General features: G+C 42.2%; 1 protein-coding gene across 3 annotated transcripts in view; it reads left to right on the top strand.

The window, feature by feature from the left end:
* LOC110988446 (uncharacterized) overlaps nucleotides 1-16,126 on the top strand; it is a 29,611-nt gene extending 13,485 nt beyond the window's left edge. For all 3 annotated transcript variants that reach the window (XM_087146631.1, XM_022251941.2, XM_022251940.2), the window contains 5 exons: nucleotides 297-422; nucleotides 2,416-2,590; nucleotides 3,690-3,846; nucleotides 4,389-4,848; nucleotides 5,412-16,126. In XM_087146631.1, coding sequence (XP_087002757.1) covers nucleotides 297-422; nucleotides 2,416-2,590; nucleotides 3,690-3,846; nucleotides 4,389-4,848; nucleotides 5,412-5,644 — 1,151 coding nt within the window. In that variant the 3' untranslated portion in view covers nucleotides 5,645-16,126. The remainder of the gene's footprint in view (nucleotides 1-296; nucleotides 423-2,415; nucleotides 2,591-3,689; nucleotides 3,847-4,388; nucleotides 4,849-5,411) is intronic.
* The last annotated feature ends 386 nt before the right edge of the window (nucleotides 16,127-16,512 follow it).

The following is a 16,512-nucleotide window of genomic DNA, read 5'->3' as shown; positions in this document are numbered from 1 at the left end:
CATGCAGCAAGCCCAGAAATTTACAATGTAGGTACATGTTCATCTGTTCATTTAGATGCATGTGCATACAGCCAAATAATAAATACAATGTTGATCTTTACTGTTGGGATTGGAGGTTTTAGAAAAGCGCAAAATTTACATGCATAAAGGTTTCCATTTTTTTGAAAGGGGAGAATGCTGGCGAATCAGTATTTTTCAAAAGAAATTTGTAGGTCTCATTTTTTTTTCCTGGAGGCCTTGTCCATTAAATTGGTACCTGGATTCACAGCTTACTGTAACTTGCACTTTTTTGGCAGGGAATATGACGGCTTATTCAGAGGCAGCCTGGGGACCAGACAAAGGACTGAACAACGGAAAAGATATGCAGTGGGGCGGCGGCTCGCTCTTTGTCTCAAACAGAGAAAAAGCAGATGCAAAAACGGGTAAGGCTTTGCTGAAATGACTTTAAGTCAGCTTGATGGTTTTTTGAACCATAGCATTTTGGACTTGAAAATGACAAAACTGTGCTTGGAAGCTTTGACATAGAAAATCTTAAACCAGCATTGCACAGATTCACATACAGGCTGTTCATGCATAGTAACAGTAGTCAACTTCATTGAAGAAGGTTGACGACCCACAGTGAAGCTCTCAAGATCTCATTCCAGCAGTGGCTGTTACAAAGTACAACACAGTTTTAAATGTGGCATTAGACAGACCCGTCCATTCTCTAGGCCTTTTCACACTATGAATGTCTGATCCGTGTCGAAATCTACACGGTTCCAACTCGTGTGGACTTCTTAAAATTTCAACACGGTTCAATTCCCCTCCGTTTTCACATTGCTTAACACAGCGTCGGCATTTTTGCTACACGTGTAATGTTTGGACCCGTGTACTGAGCAATCGTTTCACACTTACGACACACCCACGTGTCCGACATGGGTCAAATCGCTTGTTTTGAGAAACACCTTGCTGTTTGTTGTCGTGCCATCAAGGTAGCTTTGGATGGAGCTGTCATCCCAAATTGCCAACAAAGCCTTCACCTCCTCCTCTTTCCATGTCGGCCTTTGTTCAGATTGAGAGCCTTTATCTGACATTTCGGATGTTTTTTTGTAAGAGCAAAATCGACGTCAGTACAATTACGAAGAATGCATGTGAAATCAGGGCATGTCCCAGGTGAAAGGTAAATTCATTTGTTCGTTGGCATCCTATTACAACAGTGTGCATGTGAGTTCGCCCGCACGATATTTACACGGGTTGAACAATAACCCACTTGCGTTCACACTACAGCTTTCAACACATGTCGGACGTCGCAACACGGGTCGAGAGCTCTCAACCCACTTCCCGAGCACGGTTGGTTTCGACATGGGTTGAGCGCTCTACATGGGTCAATGCTGTGTTTAAATGGTACTGTGTGAAAAGGTTTTACAAGGGGGGGCTGTGTCCAACCCAGAGATTTTTCGTTGTGTGAAAAGGCCTTAAGATGTCATCCAGTGTTTGCCTCCTCTACCCTACCCTGGATTTATGCCCTTTCCCGGTGATGTTGCCAGAATATGTCAATTTGCTCTTTGCTCTTTTGAAGTAACAGCCTTGACATCTGCAGCTCTTGCAGAACAGATTCACTGGATCCGTGTTCTGTGCAGCTGACCCCAAGGAGCCTTCAGTAACAATACATCTCAAAGTATATCTTGAATTATCTCCAGGGCCATGGTTCTCATGGTGCCATCCTACCGGTACCTCAGGGTTCCCTTTTCAGCTGCCCACACGTGTGCAGAACCCAGATTTCCTCATTTAACGGCAAAGTATGGACAGTGCAGAATTTTGTGTTGTCTTTTGGTACACAGAGCTAAGGTTGTCCTCTTTACTGTAATCATTGAACACCTGTAGAGGGTCCTGAACCTTGAATCCAGACTTTTTTATAGCACTGGTACAGTCAAGTTAAATGAGTTGAAGGTTTGAAAGTCTGATTTTGAGATCAGGCCCAAATATATTTTATATTTATAAAGATATAAAGGTTGGGAAATTAAGATGTGCTACACCTTTTTTTTTACGAGAAACTGAAGGGAGAGCTTTTCGCAAGGTATAATACCGTATTATTTTTAAATTCAGATGTAAAACGTGATTTCTGTTCCACCATCAAATTTAGATAATTATTCAAAATCAGATTCTTGCCCAAACAAGGCCAGATACATGTGCATACCCGTATTCCAGACTCACTGATGTCTAATTTAACCTGTCTCCGTCCATTAACAATGCTCAACAGCAACCTGATAAACCAGTAACGATGGAAAGGGGTGCAAGTTTATTGATGATTTTCATCCTCTTTTCTCCTTTTTTCTTTTCTGTATTTAAAAAAAAAATTTATTCGTTTTTACCTTATTTATTTTTAATTTTGTCAAACTTCCGCATTACATCCAATTTGAAATGTGCTTTGAATAGGCGGCATTCGGAAGCTGTCCTACCGTAAGCTCATTCCGACCATCGATCTGGCCAGGTGGATCAAAGACACTTTCACTGTGGATGATTACGTCATCCTGAAGCTGGACGTGGAAGGCGCAGAATACGACATACTACGCAACATGGTGGACCACGGTGCATTCAAATACATAGACAAGTAAGGCAGGGTGTTTAGGCCAGTGAAATAATAGTAGTGTTTCCTGTGGCAAAATGAAGAGGAATTGTCCAGGAAATTATCAGTTCAAAAGAGTTATTTCCGTTGGAGAAAAAGGAGCCTTTTGTGCGAGTTTCTTAACCACAAGGAACAAAGTAGATATCCACTACCCATGTACCGGTATGCGACACATGCAAGGGTGTGTGCTCATTCTTTTGTAATAACCTTGTTACAATTGACAAGTAACAATGTCAGATCTAATACAGTGCATGTAAAGATCACGTATCAGCCCTGGATAACCACTGGTTGAGTGATTCAAGAAATGTCTGAATTTGGACAGCAGATTGTTGCGGGCACAAACATGCAAGAGTAAGCAGATTTTCACAACCACCAGTTTAACCACAGAAATATAACGAGACAAATACTCAAAACTCAGGCCCTTTTATGTAAGGTTTGTTAAGTTTTCAAATGAAAAGAGCAGAAACCTACGTGTATCTTACAGGCATATATTCTTTAAGTCAAGTGATCTTTGTAATAGTTTTGTGATCTAGTGACTTCACAGGTTTTACAACCAAAATCTTTCAATTCATAGACCTTTCCTGGCCAGAATGGGTATGGTAGTGAAACCTGTCCCGAAGACAAAATATTAACCACATTCTGACTCAAGATCCACAACTTTTGACTCTAGACTTAAGACTCAAGATCGACAACAAAATAAGTGCTACTTTGTTAAGAATGTAAGAAAGCTAATGTGTTGAGTTGTCTGCACAGATGACTTGTCTGACGGGACGACTTGTTTCTCTCCGTTAGCTGCACTAATTGTTACGGTAGAATTGCTGTGTTGTCTTTAACCGAAACTCCCTAGAGTGTTTGTAAAATCATATTGAAATTTGAGCACTAGGGTGTTAGGTTTAACAGTGTATTAATTAAGTTGTCCTGGATCATGTTGCCCAACGGTGAAAAAAATAGATCCCCCTACAAGTTTTCAGGTCTTCAAGTTGTGGCCGAAGTTTCTAGGAACACCGACTGTGTACCCAGCTTTGCTTGAGTTGTACGACGTAGTTGTGTCTCAAGCAATCTCTTCTGTTGCTATCATCTGCAGGTTCTACGGGGAGTATCATGACAGTCAGCCCACAGGCTGGAGCCATGCCGACAAGAGCAAGCTGAGGGAGGACATCAAAAATTTAGGCTTCACCATGATTGACTGGATAGGGGAGCGGAGAACGTACACAGACTTTGAGGGAATACACACAGTGAAGGTACATGTATGGCATGTCGCACAGCTTCTGCAGTGAATGGCTCAATGTTACCAGCGCTCTGAGATGAACTTGTAACAACTTGTAATAAGTGAACTGGTACACGTGTGTCTTTGTCATTGAAAATAAATTTGGCTCAGTTGGCAGCGCAATTCAGAAGTTCAGGTGTGAGACCTTGAGATGCTAGGTGGCGGCAGACAAACCAGTCCTTCTTGCCATGCGTGAGAATTTTTGGGCATGCACTGTAGGTCTGAGAATGAGCTCACTTTGGAAAAGGACTGGTTTGTCTGTTGCTGCCAAACGTCGCCAATGTCTCCCGTTAAGTGGAATTGAACAGTGCTAAAGGAACAAATTAAAAATGCTTCACTTTTGAGCCATGAATCAAGAGGACTATGTTTGTGTCCTTGAGCAGGCCACTTTGTAACATTTTGTTGTAACATTTTATCCTGTTCCATGTTTTTTGTTCAGAGAAATCTGACAAGAGAACTGGTGTTTTTCCCTGAAAACCTCTCATGTACTTGATTCTTTTTTTTCTTGCCTTCAAGGTACCAGCCGACACTCCAGGCACGGCTGGCCAGATCTACTCAAATTGCCATGACAACCAGGTGGCTGTGATCGTGGCCGTGGGCATGAACCTAAAGAGAGCCCACAAGGTGGTGGCCACGCTGGTTGGCTACCGGCTGGCCCTGCCAATCACCCTGTTCCTCTATGGGGACTTTGTGGAGCAGCATCCAGAGGTGGTCAAGGCGTGGGCGGGCCACTTCCAGATCGGTATCCGGGAGGACGGGCCCAGCCCACCGGGCCACCTAGAGCTCATGCCGTGGGAGTGGCTGCGGATGGGCCTGGTCAGTGCCATCCTGCAGCTGGAGGAGCTGGGCGTGGCAGCCGCCTACTACCTGCCCAGCGTCCAGGGCCAGGACTCACTGGACTCCAAGTTTACAAACACGGCTAGTGCCCGGGGCCTAAGGGTGATAAGACCCACTGTGGAGTTCCCCGCAAAGTCAGGTGAGTCAAAGTTTATTTGCATTGGCAGAACCAATTCTGCTGATGCAGATGAGATTCTGATCAGATGAGTCAGATGAGCTTTGAGTCCTGCCTGTTTGTGAGTTTCTGGCAAAGTCAGGCAAATGTCAAGTCCTGCTGGTGTGAGTGTTATTTTGGAAAGTCAGGTGAACTTTCACTTCTGCCATTCCAAATGACTTTTCAGCAAAGTCACTCGAGCTCTGAGCCCTGCCGATGCAGATGAGTTTCTGGCAAAGTCAGTTGAGCTTATGAGTTGCTGACTTGCTTGCTATTAAATCTCTGAACTAGTTTCATCTGAATCTTTAAATAATGAGAATTATAGGCAATGAAAAATTGCCTTTTTCCAAAACAACTTGCTTGTGTACGCAGCAGTGTTCTATACACGCATGCTCGTTGATACAAATACGTGTATCTTCACAATACAGCGCAGCTGATGTGTGTCAGGAAATTTTGGTGTCCAAACTGCAGATGCGTGGGGCAATCCGTAGGAAGGGACATCATTAGAGAGAGACCCATTTGTCTGTAATATTTTTGCTGCAAAACAGGGTCCGGCGTGCTGACCTTTGACAGCTACTACAAGTACCGGGACGTGGAGCGGGTGCCGAAAGCCCTGCGTAAGATCCACGAGGAGCTGGCCAAGACCAAGGGGGGCATCCTGAGCCTGGACACGGACCTCCCAGACACCTACATGAACTCGGTGTTCCTGATGGACTACCTGGTGGAGAACTCCGGATTCAAGCTGGTTTATTTACCAGAATGCATTGCCAGCTCAGGCTAAAGGGTGGTGGAAAAAACAAACAGAAAAGTGTGCTTTTTATAAGTTTTTAGTTTCCAATTATTTATTAAATTCTTTCAGTTAAAAAAATTTATTTGGAGTTGGGCTCGGATGTGGCAAGTGACGATGTGCATGCTTCGGAGTTCACTGGGATTTTAGGTTAAAATTATCGAGCATGCACATTGAACTTGTGTTGAAGATAAGAAACCTGATGAGTTGGTAAAAACTGCCATAGCACACCATGTCATAACATTCTTTACGACTCAGTGCAAAATGTCTTGATTCGGAGGTCACATTTTTGCTCTGGTTCAAGATTGTTCGAGCTCGAGGTTCACCTGACAGGCCAAGGCATACTTGGAAAAGCAGACCCTACTTTGGCAGGACTGTGTTACATTGTTAGCAGAGGTTGTCCTACATTCATGAAACGGATGTGTTGCTGAAAAACTTCTCAGGGGTTACGGGGATAGACTGATCTGGTCAATTGAAAACCGTACGCCACGGCAAAGGCGTAAGCACTTTGCCAGCAACAGCTCAAGGGGAAAAAAGTTAAGGGCCTGCTCTTTTGTGCAATAACAAGTACAGTGCTGGCAGGGATGCCCTTTCGATTGTGTATATTTGGTTGCCATTTTCCTGGTTTGGGAATACTCCATTGAGCGAAACTTGATCACACCCAAGGACCTAAGACTGGTCTTACTTTATTGGCTGCTTGACTTGGGGTCCGTAGACCACTTGCTGGTGTGCGTGTTGAAAAACACACATAAATATGCAGCACTTTGTGCGTTTTGTTGATTTAGTTACTGTTTTCCCTTTTTTATTAAAATTTCTCTTTCCACTCTTAATTGTGCAACGCAACTCACTCAGCGATGTTTCCTTTTATCACTCAACTGTCCTACGCAAAGCAACTCACTCAGCGATGTTCTCTTTCCTCTTTCAATCTTGCCATGCAAAGCAACTCACTGAGCAATATTCTCTTCACTCAATCTTGCCATGCAAGGCAACTCACTCAGCGATGCTCTCTCTCATCTCTTAGTTGTACAATGCAAGGCAACTCAGCAATGTTCCCTTTCATCTCTCAACTGTGTGCAAGGCAAGGCAACTTACTCAGTGATGTTCTTTCATCACTCAATCTTGCCATGCAAGGCAACTCACTCAGCGATGCTCTCTCTCATCTCTTAGTTGTACAATGCAAGGCAACTCAGCAATGTTCCCTTTCATCTCTCAACTGTGTGCAAGGCAAGGCAACTTACTCAGTGATGTTCTTTCATCACTCAATCTTGCCATGCAAGGCAACTCATTCAGCAATTCTCTCTCTCATCTCTTAGTTGTACAATGCAAGGCAACTCAGCAATGTTCCCTTTCATCTCTCAATTGTGTGCAAGGCAAGGCAACTTACTCAGTGATGTTCTTTCATCACTCAATCTTGCCATGCAAGGCAACTCACTCAGCGATTCTCTCTCTCATCTCTTAGTTGTACAATGCAAGGCAACTCAGCAATGTTCCCTTTCATCTCCCAATTGTGTGCAAGGCAAGGCAACTTACTCAGTGATGTTCTTTCATCACTCAATCTTGCCATGCAAGGCAACTCACTCAGCGATTCTCTCTCTCATCTCTTAGTTGTACAATGCAAGGCAACTCAGCAATGTTAACTTTCATCTCTCAATTGTGTGCAAGGCAAGGCAACTTACTCAGTGATGTTCTTTCATCACTCAATCTTGCCATGCAAGGCAACTCTCTTTCATCTCTTAGTTGTACAATGCAAGGCAACTCGGTGATGTTTCCTTTCATCTCTGAATTGTGCGATGCAACTCATTTAGGACCTTTGGGTCTGTATTGTGGGAAAATTTATATATCGGTCAGTGCCACTGTGCAGGCCAATTTCAAGGCCGATTTTTGAAACTTTGGCCTCGGCCTCACTATTTACTCAGTCTTGATACCATCTAAGTCAAAGAATCAGTTGAGGCCAGTTCTAGACCACCCATTTTTGACTCGATTCTCCCCTGTTAATTTTTTCCTCAAAATTTTATCGTGACATAGAACTTGCAATTTGAGGGCAAATACGGAGAGAAATTTAGCTTTTATGTTTTTCTCTTTTTTCCATGGTGACGGGGGGACTCATCATATTTTGTTGCAATGAATAAATAAATTGAGCCCTGCAACCTTGGCTTCGGCCTTGAATGGTGGTGACTCAGACTTGGTCTTGGCCTCCACGGTCATGGACTGGACGCCAACACTGCCGTGTCATATTGTTTTGACAGCAGGTGCAAGTTGGACAAAACTATTTTTCATTAATTCAACAGCTGGTCTGGCCTACTGCATACTGCCTTTGGTATTGTGAAGCACTTTGACAAATTGTAATTCACACTGCGCTATACTGATGCTGTGTTACCATTAGGCTTCGTTTGTGCCAATGGGCTGCTAGGGGTCGTAAAGTTGCATGCTTCCAGGAAAAGACAAAAAAGGTAAGGCTTTTGTTCTCAGCAAGTAGGGCCATCGGGCTGTTGCTGGTGTCGGTATTGTTCTCTGCATGAATCAACCTAGGCTATACCACTTCCTCCAGGATGGGGTGCCTTGGGTCTTTTTCCTGGCTGATGCTGGTACCCATTCGTGTCGCCATTCGATATAAAGAGCACAGAATGGGGTTACAAAGAACAAATTTTGCGGGGCCCAACTTTCAATCTCTTGAATTCTTGTGTTCTTTGGGTTTTTTTCTACTCCTTTAAACAGGAATATTTGTCTGGTACCACAACCTCATTATTAAGGTGGGACGCGACTGTTTTGCTATCTCAGGATATGTTTTTTTGCAGTCTCTGGAAGGTCTCTCTTCAAACGAATCTGTCAGTACACTCACAGGGTTCCTGCGGCCTGAAAAAATCATGGAATTTTGTTTTTCTTTTCTCAGGCCTGGAAAAGTCATGGAATTTTGTCATGGAAGTCATAAAACACTGTGATTTCTATTATCAGAAATAAGCGATAAAATCTGTGATTGCATTTGCAACCTAAAAGGTCGAATAGTCCAAGAAATTGCGTTATTTGGTCGTAGATTTTCATAATTTGGTCAAGGAAAAGTCATAGAAAAGTCATGGAATTTAATTGTTCTTTAGGTGCAGGAACCCTGACTCAGCAGGGTCAAGAAGACAGAACTGCATTTTAGTTTAGTAGGTCCCTATAAAATAATATTTCTAGTTCAAAAGTAGTGGACTTTGTTTTTCATAGCAGTTGTGAGATTCATTACAGTTAAATGTAGATTTTTGTAGTTGCATATTTCAATAGTTCTAGCGTTTAAAAATCCACACCGATAATAGAATCCACGAAATTATGTGTTTGTTTGTGCCCTGTGATATGCCAGAAATTTAGTGAATTGATAGTCTAGCTGCGATTCTATTTTTACGAAGGAATGTAGGATGTTGAAAACTTGCTCTTGGATATACAGTATATTCTAGACAGCTTTAAGAACGTCAGTGTTGGCTTCAGTATTAAGAAGACATGATTGTCACTTCGTGTCCTGGTCTCGGGTTGAAAGGTTCGCATTCCGAAGTGTGCTATATATTGTTAAGTGGGTGATGTGTAAGTGCTAATTCATACGGGTAGTGGAGAAACAACTTGCTCCTCTTCTGTCGGGTTCCTCAACTGTGACATGCGGGAAAGAGGTAAACGACAATTCCACAAATGGGTAAAATTGCGGTTTATCGGCCATTTAATTATAAGCATTCATTTCATATCTGTACGTGTATTTTTGTCGATAGACTTTGAGATACATGGGCAAATCGTGGTTCTCTGCTTTTTTTTATTCTTCCATGTGGCTTGTTAGAGTCGACGCAGAGCAGAATTACTTCTTTCAATGGACTTGCATCGTTGTCTATCTTGTCATCGAGGGGGATTTCAATGTCCCTTGTCCATTCGGACATATGATAGTCTTACGGGTGAATGTAATGGACACTTTCCTGGAATTCCTATCAGCGCGTATACTCTGCTTAGAGTGTTCGTTTATTTCCCAGCATCCGAACACGTCATCTATTCATTCGGTGCCTGTGTAGGCTGCCTTAATGCGTGCGGAAGGGTACCCGGTACCCATGTATGCCACCCCGGTATGAACAGGGGCACAATTTTAGTGTCCATGGCCACTGAAAGGAGCAGGGAAACTCCTGCCCCAAAAATTCCCGTCGGTATCTTTCTTTGACATGGTCGAATCGAATTTTACCCATATGTCCATCTTTTGCAAGATCTGGCTGATTATATTTTATTTTCTTTAATACGTGAGGGGTGGACCTAATCATCCTTGGTTGTAGCCGGAAAGCTAACTACAAAGGATGCAGCTTCAGCGTATGTCGAGCCAAAGCCGACTTCTGCATGGCTGAAGTTTGTTTCTTCGTTAAATTTTGCCTTGAAAAAAAATTTTTTGTTTTCACTGGAGAGCGAACGGCATCTTTTCCTTTACGCTGTAGGCTCACAGCAAGTATTTTTCGTGTTAAAATTGTCCTTGATTTCATAATTGTTTCATAGCCATAAAAGGATTTAATGTGTGTATATATATGCGCAAAAGCTTTATATTCCAGATTGTATTTAGGAGTTAATTTGTAAATTTGTTGAATTTATTGTATGGATGGTTATATAATGAATTTTTTCTCGTTGCCGAAGGATGATTTTTTCGTCCGGGTCGTTCGTTGAGCAAACTTGTTGATTTTTTCATGTGGGCGTAGAGCAGCTGTTGGAGTGCACATCTGGAGAGGATGATGGACTGAAGCAAAGAAAGGAAAACCTAACATTGACAACAGCACAAATACAGAGAAACAAAAAAATGACCCGTAAACATCTAAGGAAAGCATCCAATTTGTCCGCGCATTTCCATTTATCCACGTTCTTATAACCAGTATCCAATGCAAGCCTTGACCTGATTGGTAGAAGGTGAGTTTTGATTTTTTAAATTGATCTTATGCTCAGAAGTTTGTCCATGCATGCAATATTTTGAACGCGCTGTTCTCTGTTATTTTGTTGTTATTGTGCTACGCTGCATGGAACTTCTCCAGTTTTTGAAAACTTTCAATCAGGTTATTTTAATGTTTTAGTAATCTTTCATTAGTGGGCAACTTAAAAAACTTCCTACCTTGGGTGCCTTACTAGCCTTAGGAATTTTAGGTAGATCAAATCAGTTGTTTTATGGGCACTGCGCACGCGAAGACCAGAGTTGTAATGACTCCAGTCAGTGACTCGACTCCAGTCTGACTGGAGTCACAGGTTTTAGCTACTCGACTCTACTCGAGTCTTAATGGGTAAATGAATCGAGTCACCGCGAGAAAATGACTCGACTCAAGCCCCTCATCAAAAGACCCGACTCAAGTGAAAGTAAATTATACTCAATTCCCCCCCCCCCAAAAAAAAAGAACAACTTCTTTCTAAAAAAGTACTAGCAATGACTTTCAGTGCCGGTTTATATTTTTCATGTTATTACTATAAAGTGTAAGATGTGGTGTGACCACATGCTGTCACCCAAAGCTAAATTTAAATAAACCTACAACTCACTATTTTTTTTATCGTATTGTGCTCAAATATTATTTGTGACTCGAATTGACTCGAGCTAAAAACTTGACTCGGCTTTTTTGTCTAATGGCTCGACTCGAGTCAAATCACTACGATAATGACTTGACTCGACTGGAGTCACAAAAATTGGTGACTTGTTACAGGTACAACTCTTGCAGATGGCTGTGGCCGTGTTTGTTTCGCAGGGATCCGGATCGCGATCAGTGATTCAGCGTTGATTCACTGACACCAGAATCCGCCTAATGGATAGCGCGAACCAGCTTTGAGATCACTAATCGCGATCCAGATCCCTGTGAAACAAACAGGCCCATAGACAAAGTCTGGAGTGACACATTGTATTTTGGTATCACAGTTTAGATTCACAGCGATCTGTATACACACATATCAATTCAACCCGAACCATAAGTACAATGTACGTTGAAATCCAGTGCATCCGAGTTCGGCGGAAAATTAATACGATCGAATAGACGGGTTTTTTGTTTGTGTTTGTGTGTGTTTTTTCTTCATATTCTCGCCCTGTGCACGGTCCTCGAGGGGAACTTTTCCGCTTGCACGATCGGACAGGGTCTATAACGAGACTGGATATCTGATGAACTCATAATTTGAGAGGTGAAAATTTTGCCATTTTGGTTTTGCCTCCGTAAGAGATTGCACTTCTCGTTTTGTATTCTATTTCAGAATTTTGAGAACAATTATTCCAGTATTGTATTTTGTGAAAATTCAAATTGGAACTTGTGTTTTGAATCTGTCGGTGCATGTTAAATAACTGTTATGAATTATATACAACCATGCAGAAGCAAACCATGGTTTTGTTTTTTCATGAGATTAAGAAGTCGTATTTACAAAAAAAATGAAGTTATATCTCTTGGCAGTTTGTATATAGAATATTGAAGCTCTGCTTACCCTCACCATAGTAGTTGAATACGTATGGGGGATCCCCATGCCCCCGAACTTAACACCAATATTGTAGGTGCATTTTTAGGTCCTGAAACACATTTTAGAAGTTAATATAGGAAAAAACCCGATGCTATGAAAATATCCAAGATGGCGGCCAAAATGGCCACCAAATATGGTCCAAAATGGGAAAAGGTATATATCAGTCGAGTTATACACAAAATCCACAATAAAATTGTTATTTACAGGAAATACAGAAAATTCCTTGGTTTTAGACCTACTTTTTAACTTCGATACACTGTTCCATTATCCATACAAATTTTGTAATTTTATCCCCTCCCTCCAATACATCAGGTTTCAAAGACTTGGTACGAATTTGGCTAAGACTGGCCACCGAAATTTTGACTACTGCTGGAAAGCTAAGTTCATAAGGAACAAAATGGGCTATTTCATCACAAGGAGTGATCACGAAATCTCCTAAAATACACTTTAGTACAAATGCCAAAGTAAAAAAATGCCAAAATGTTTGTAAATGTTCGTGAACTGTGAAATTTGTCTCCAAAATAACTTCAGAAGAAAACGTTCATTGAGAGCAGTGACTCCCCGTGCACATTCAGGGCACATGGCGTAATACAAGTAAGTGTGCAAGCATTACATTTGATGTTATGAGATCATACCAAGGACCAACAAATACATGAATATTCAATTTCCTAGACCTCAGTACACAAAGTTTTCAGGATGCAGATTACCAGCAAAAAATTGCGGCGGCGATCATAGAGTACAAAGGGATTTCGCATGAAACAACGCTTAGAGTTTAAACACATTTCTATACGCATTTGGGTAAACATGTCTTTGGTTAAACGTGTGGAAAAATTGGGTATAAAAAGAGTGTTTAAACTCTTAACGTTGTTTTTACAGTGCATGGTTGTGGATTGTGTGGAGCAAGCGCTTGCTGCGCTCTGGCTCTCCGGGCATGCTAGAAAGCGGTAATTGACCAGATGTTATAGCCTGGATAGTTCAAACTCCTGTGTGTGTTAAGGCCCCCTTCTGGATCCGCCCCTGTCTAGGTATAACTAACGAGATAAACATGGTAACCCAACCCCCTAGGGTGTATGTAAAATCATATTGAAATTGGAGGCTTGAGGACTGTTTAATTAAAGGACAAAAGTGGGTCAATTTTGTCCCGTCTTGTACGCGTAACTCAGTCGCTGTGGGTGAACGGGCTGATAATTCAACGCACATTCTACGAACTGAAAGGTCCTGAGCAGTGCAACATTTTGTTAACACAGTCCTTGTAAATGCGCCCGCATTGTATTTTGGTGCTCTGACGGGTTTGTGTGATGCCAGTTTGCAATTTTCATGAATACAAATGTGATGTCATTTTCACTGAAAAGGGCTCATTGTAGCGCTTATAATTTCTGCACTAAGATTTGCCAGAATTCGAGCAGGTTTCTTTGAAATTAATGAAAGGCGTATTTTCAACTACATCACGGCAATGATAGTGATGACCTCAGTGGCTAGGAAATGTATTATTAACTCACTGATCTGTGTGTGTCTTCAGGTTGGATAGCGCGTGGAGGTCGACGGTAGTGTCTGCCTGGGGCAGAAGGCACCCCTTATCGATTGAAAAGAGCCATGTTGGTCGGAAGTGCTCATTTTGTTGGTGCGACACAACCGTCGTTTGTAAACCAGCGAAGTGCAATTCCTACCAAAGGAGCCTGCGTTGCTAGGGAAATTGCTCCCTTTCTTGGTCCAGCACGGGGCTCATAAAGGCCGTCTTTAGGCCTAGAGACTCAAAGTTTGCACTCGTAAATAAGTTGCGTCTGACCCAGCCTCGTCCCCATGGGCTGCGCGAGCCTTCATCACTTGCTTTGCGATCGCCAAGGCATAGCGGGGACTAACATGGCGCCCCATGATCGTTACCCTTGGAACAATGTTGATAGGGAGAAATGAGATCTCAGTCGAAGGTGGCTGCCATACTATGATTGTTACATACTGATTCGCGTAAACCACTTTTTGTTTTTGATAGTTATGTAAACTTGGGCATTGGGGTAAAGACTGCTACATGTATTTAAGTATCGCTCGATACTACTCGAAAACTTGGGAAAAGTACAAACATGTACGTGTGTAGGGCGCCATGCTGCACAGAATTAGTGGAAGCCCGCTGTTGAGGGCCCAGAATGGAATCACAATGGCTGCACTTCTTTGAGCACAGCACTGGGCGTGCGCGCACACTTACCCTTCAGAATAGAGAAATCAGTGGGGAAATATGATTATGAAAGAAAAATGTCCATTCACTTTTCATTGAAGCTAACGTAAAAGATGCTAAACAGTATTCATGAATACCTAAGACATTCTGGCAATATTAGTCGAGAGTCCGTCACGTGGTCGGTTGATAAAATTGCACTGGGCATGCCATGCGCCACTTCACGCGGTAGGCCTACTCACCACGCAGGCAAGCGCCAATCTCCAGAGCAGACTGTTTACCATTTCTTGCGAGAGGAACATACAAGCTAGAGGGGTGTTGAAAAAAAGAAAAACTGTCGAACATATTGTTAATTTTTTTTTTTATTTTAAAGAGTTCATGTTACTTTGTGACTAAGAGGTGTTTGTGAACTGGAATGAATATGTGCTTGAGCGGAATGGACGCTGATAGTGTCCCCGCCTTCGGCATGGGGATTATCCACTTCCTACATCCTGACCAAGCACATATTATTCCCATATATATGCAGAAATTGCCAGTTCGGCATTTCATTTGGGAACACGGCACGCGCGTGAGTAGGCGCCCGGGCAACGCTGATAATAAAGGCTGACCTCGCACGCGCGTCCGAATGACCTCAGCTGCGCTTCATTTCGGGCATGCGCTGTTTGACGAACTGGTTCATTGCACATGGTCTCATGTGAAATTTATGTAAAATGCCATAGGAGCAATTGTTACCGGCGGTACCGCAGTACTGGCTCTTGTAACCAACCAGTGTGTGCTATTTTCTGAATTTTATGGGGATCTTATAATAAATTAACCATTACATTTTGATACTAAATAATTTGTGCCGAGTACAGGCAAATGAAGAAAGATATGGGACGGAGAGCATCCCCGCCCTTTTGTGTTGGTCATTGTTTGATCGGAATCTCAGGAATTCTTTACAGATATCTAGGGGACGTATTGGGTAACAATAGTCTAGAGTGTGTAAAGGGATTAGACATGTAAGGGGGCGTACCCCTCCGTCCTATATCTTGCTGGGTGTAAGTATGGCATCTCTTTCTTTTTTGGTCTTGATTTATTAATGTCCTCTGAAAGTGACAAACGTGCTTTAGTTTTGTAGATGTAAAAGATATAGGCCTATCTAGCAATAGTTTCTTCTGTTTCCTTTGTCTTGGTTTCATTGGAGAGGGTGTGGCGATTATAATTACAGATACAATTGAAAAGAATTAATAGTTCACTCTTGTCCCTTGACTTACCTGTATTAGACACAAGGTGCTGTAGTACTTGATTGCCAACTTTTGGATGAAAAGAGCCTGGCTCCATTGTCTTGAGCATTTTTGATGGATAGTTACGTGTCGAAGTTGGATGCAGGCGTGCTGATTGCTGGTGCACGTTGCAACGTTGGTGCGCATCACCTTCTAACTTCCACAGAGTGAAAATTCACTCCATTCGAGTAGAAATGCACTGAATTTCGTAAAATTCCATTGAAATTTCTTTGCCCCGGTGGATCGAGATTTCGCTCGTCCACTGGAAGGGGTCCTGTTTCAAACTGTTTCAACCAAATTCTATCACGTTCCATGATAAAAATCCCCAAGTTCATTAAAGGCGCTTCTTGGTCTGTATATTAATGGAGTAGGGTTGCGCTAGATTTTACTTTATATGCATTGTGATACCTACAACCAGATTCGTTCATTTCCTTTTACTGATTTGATCCCGTGATTTCTTCAAGGGAAAGTTGGGAAAATGATCTCATCAGTTCATGTGCATTAAAAAGGAATTTGATATAAAATGGATATTCTCTGACTTGTGTTAACAGATTAAACCACGAAAAAGAATAAAAACCAGTGCCTTGACTTCCTGAGGATTTTCGCAGTTTTTGTCGTGCCTTCATGATTGTAGTCGTGGAAATCCGACTCGTATATCGTACATCGTCATTTACGTGGCGTGCCAGTTCTATCTCTGTATCGTGTAGGGATGCATTTTCCCTGCACACACTGAAATGAAATAACAGGTAAAATCGATTTTAAAAAATGACAAAATGACGAGCATGTCTTTCCAGCGCACCCTGCACAGTAGATACAACAATAAAGGCAAATGAACTGGAGTATCATGATCATGAATTGCAAGCCAACATGAGTGAAATTCAGCTGTGTAAATTTGAAGTCGATCTTTATCAGCTCAACAAATTTTGTAGACGAAATTTAAAGGGATTGTCCTATCCAAATATTTTTTTGGAAAC

The sequence above is a fragment of the Acanthaster planci genome, linkage group LG15, assembly GCF_054643075.1.
Source record: "Acanthaster planci isolate LZ-2023a linkage group LG15, COTS_SCS, whole genome shotgun sequence".
NCBI lineage: Eukaryota > Metazoa > Echinodermata > Asteroidea > Valvatida > Acanthasteridae > Acanthaster > Acanthaster planci.
Note: the sequence above shows the minus strand (reverse complement) of the source record. Positions and strands in the feature narration are given on the sequence as shown.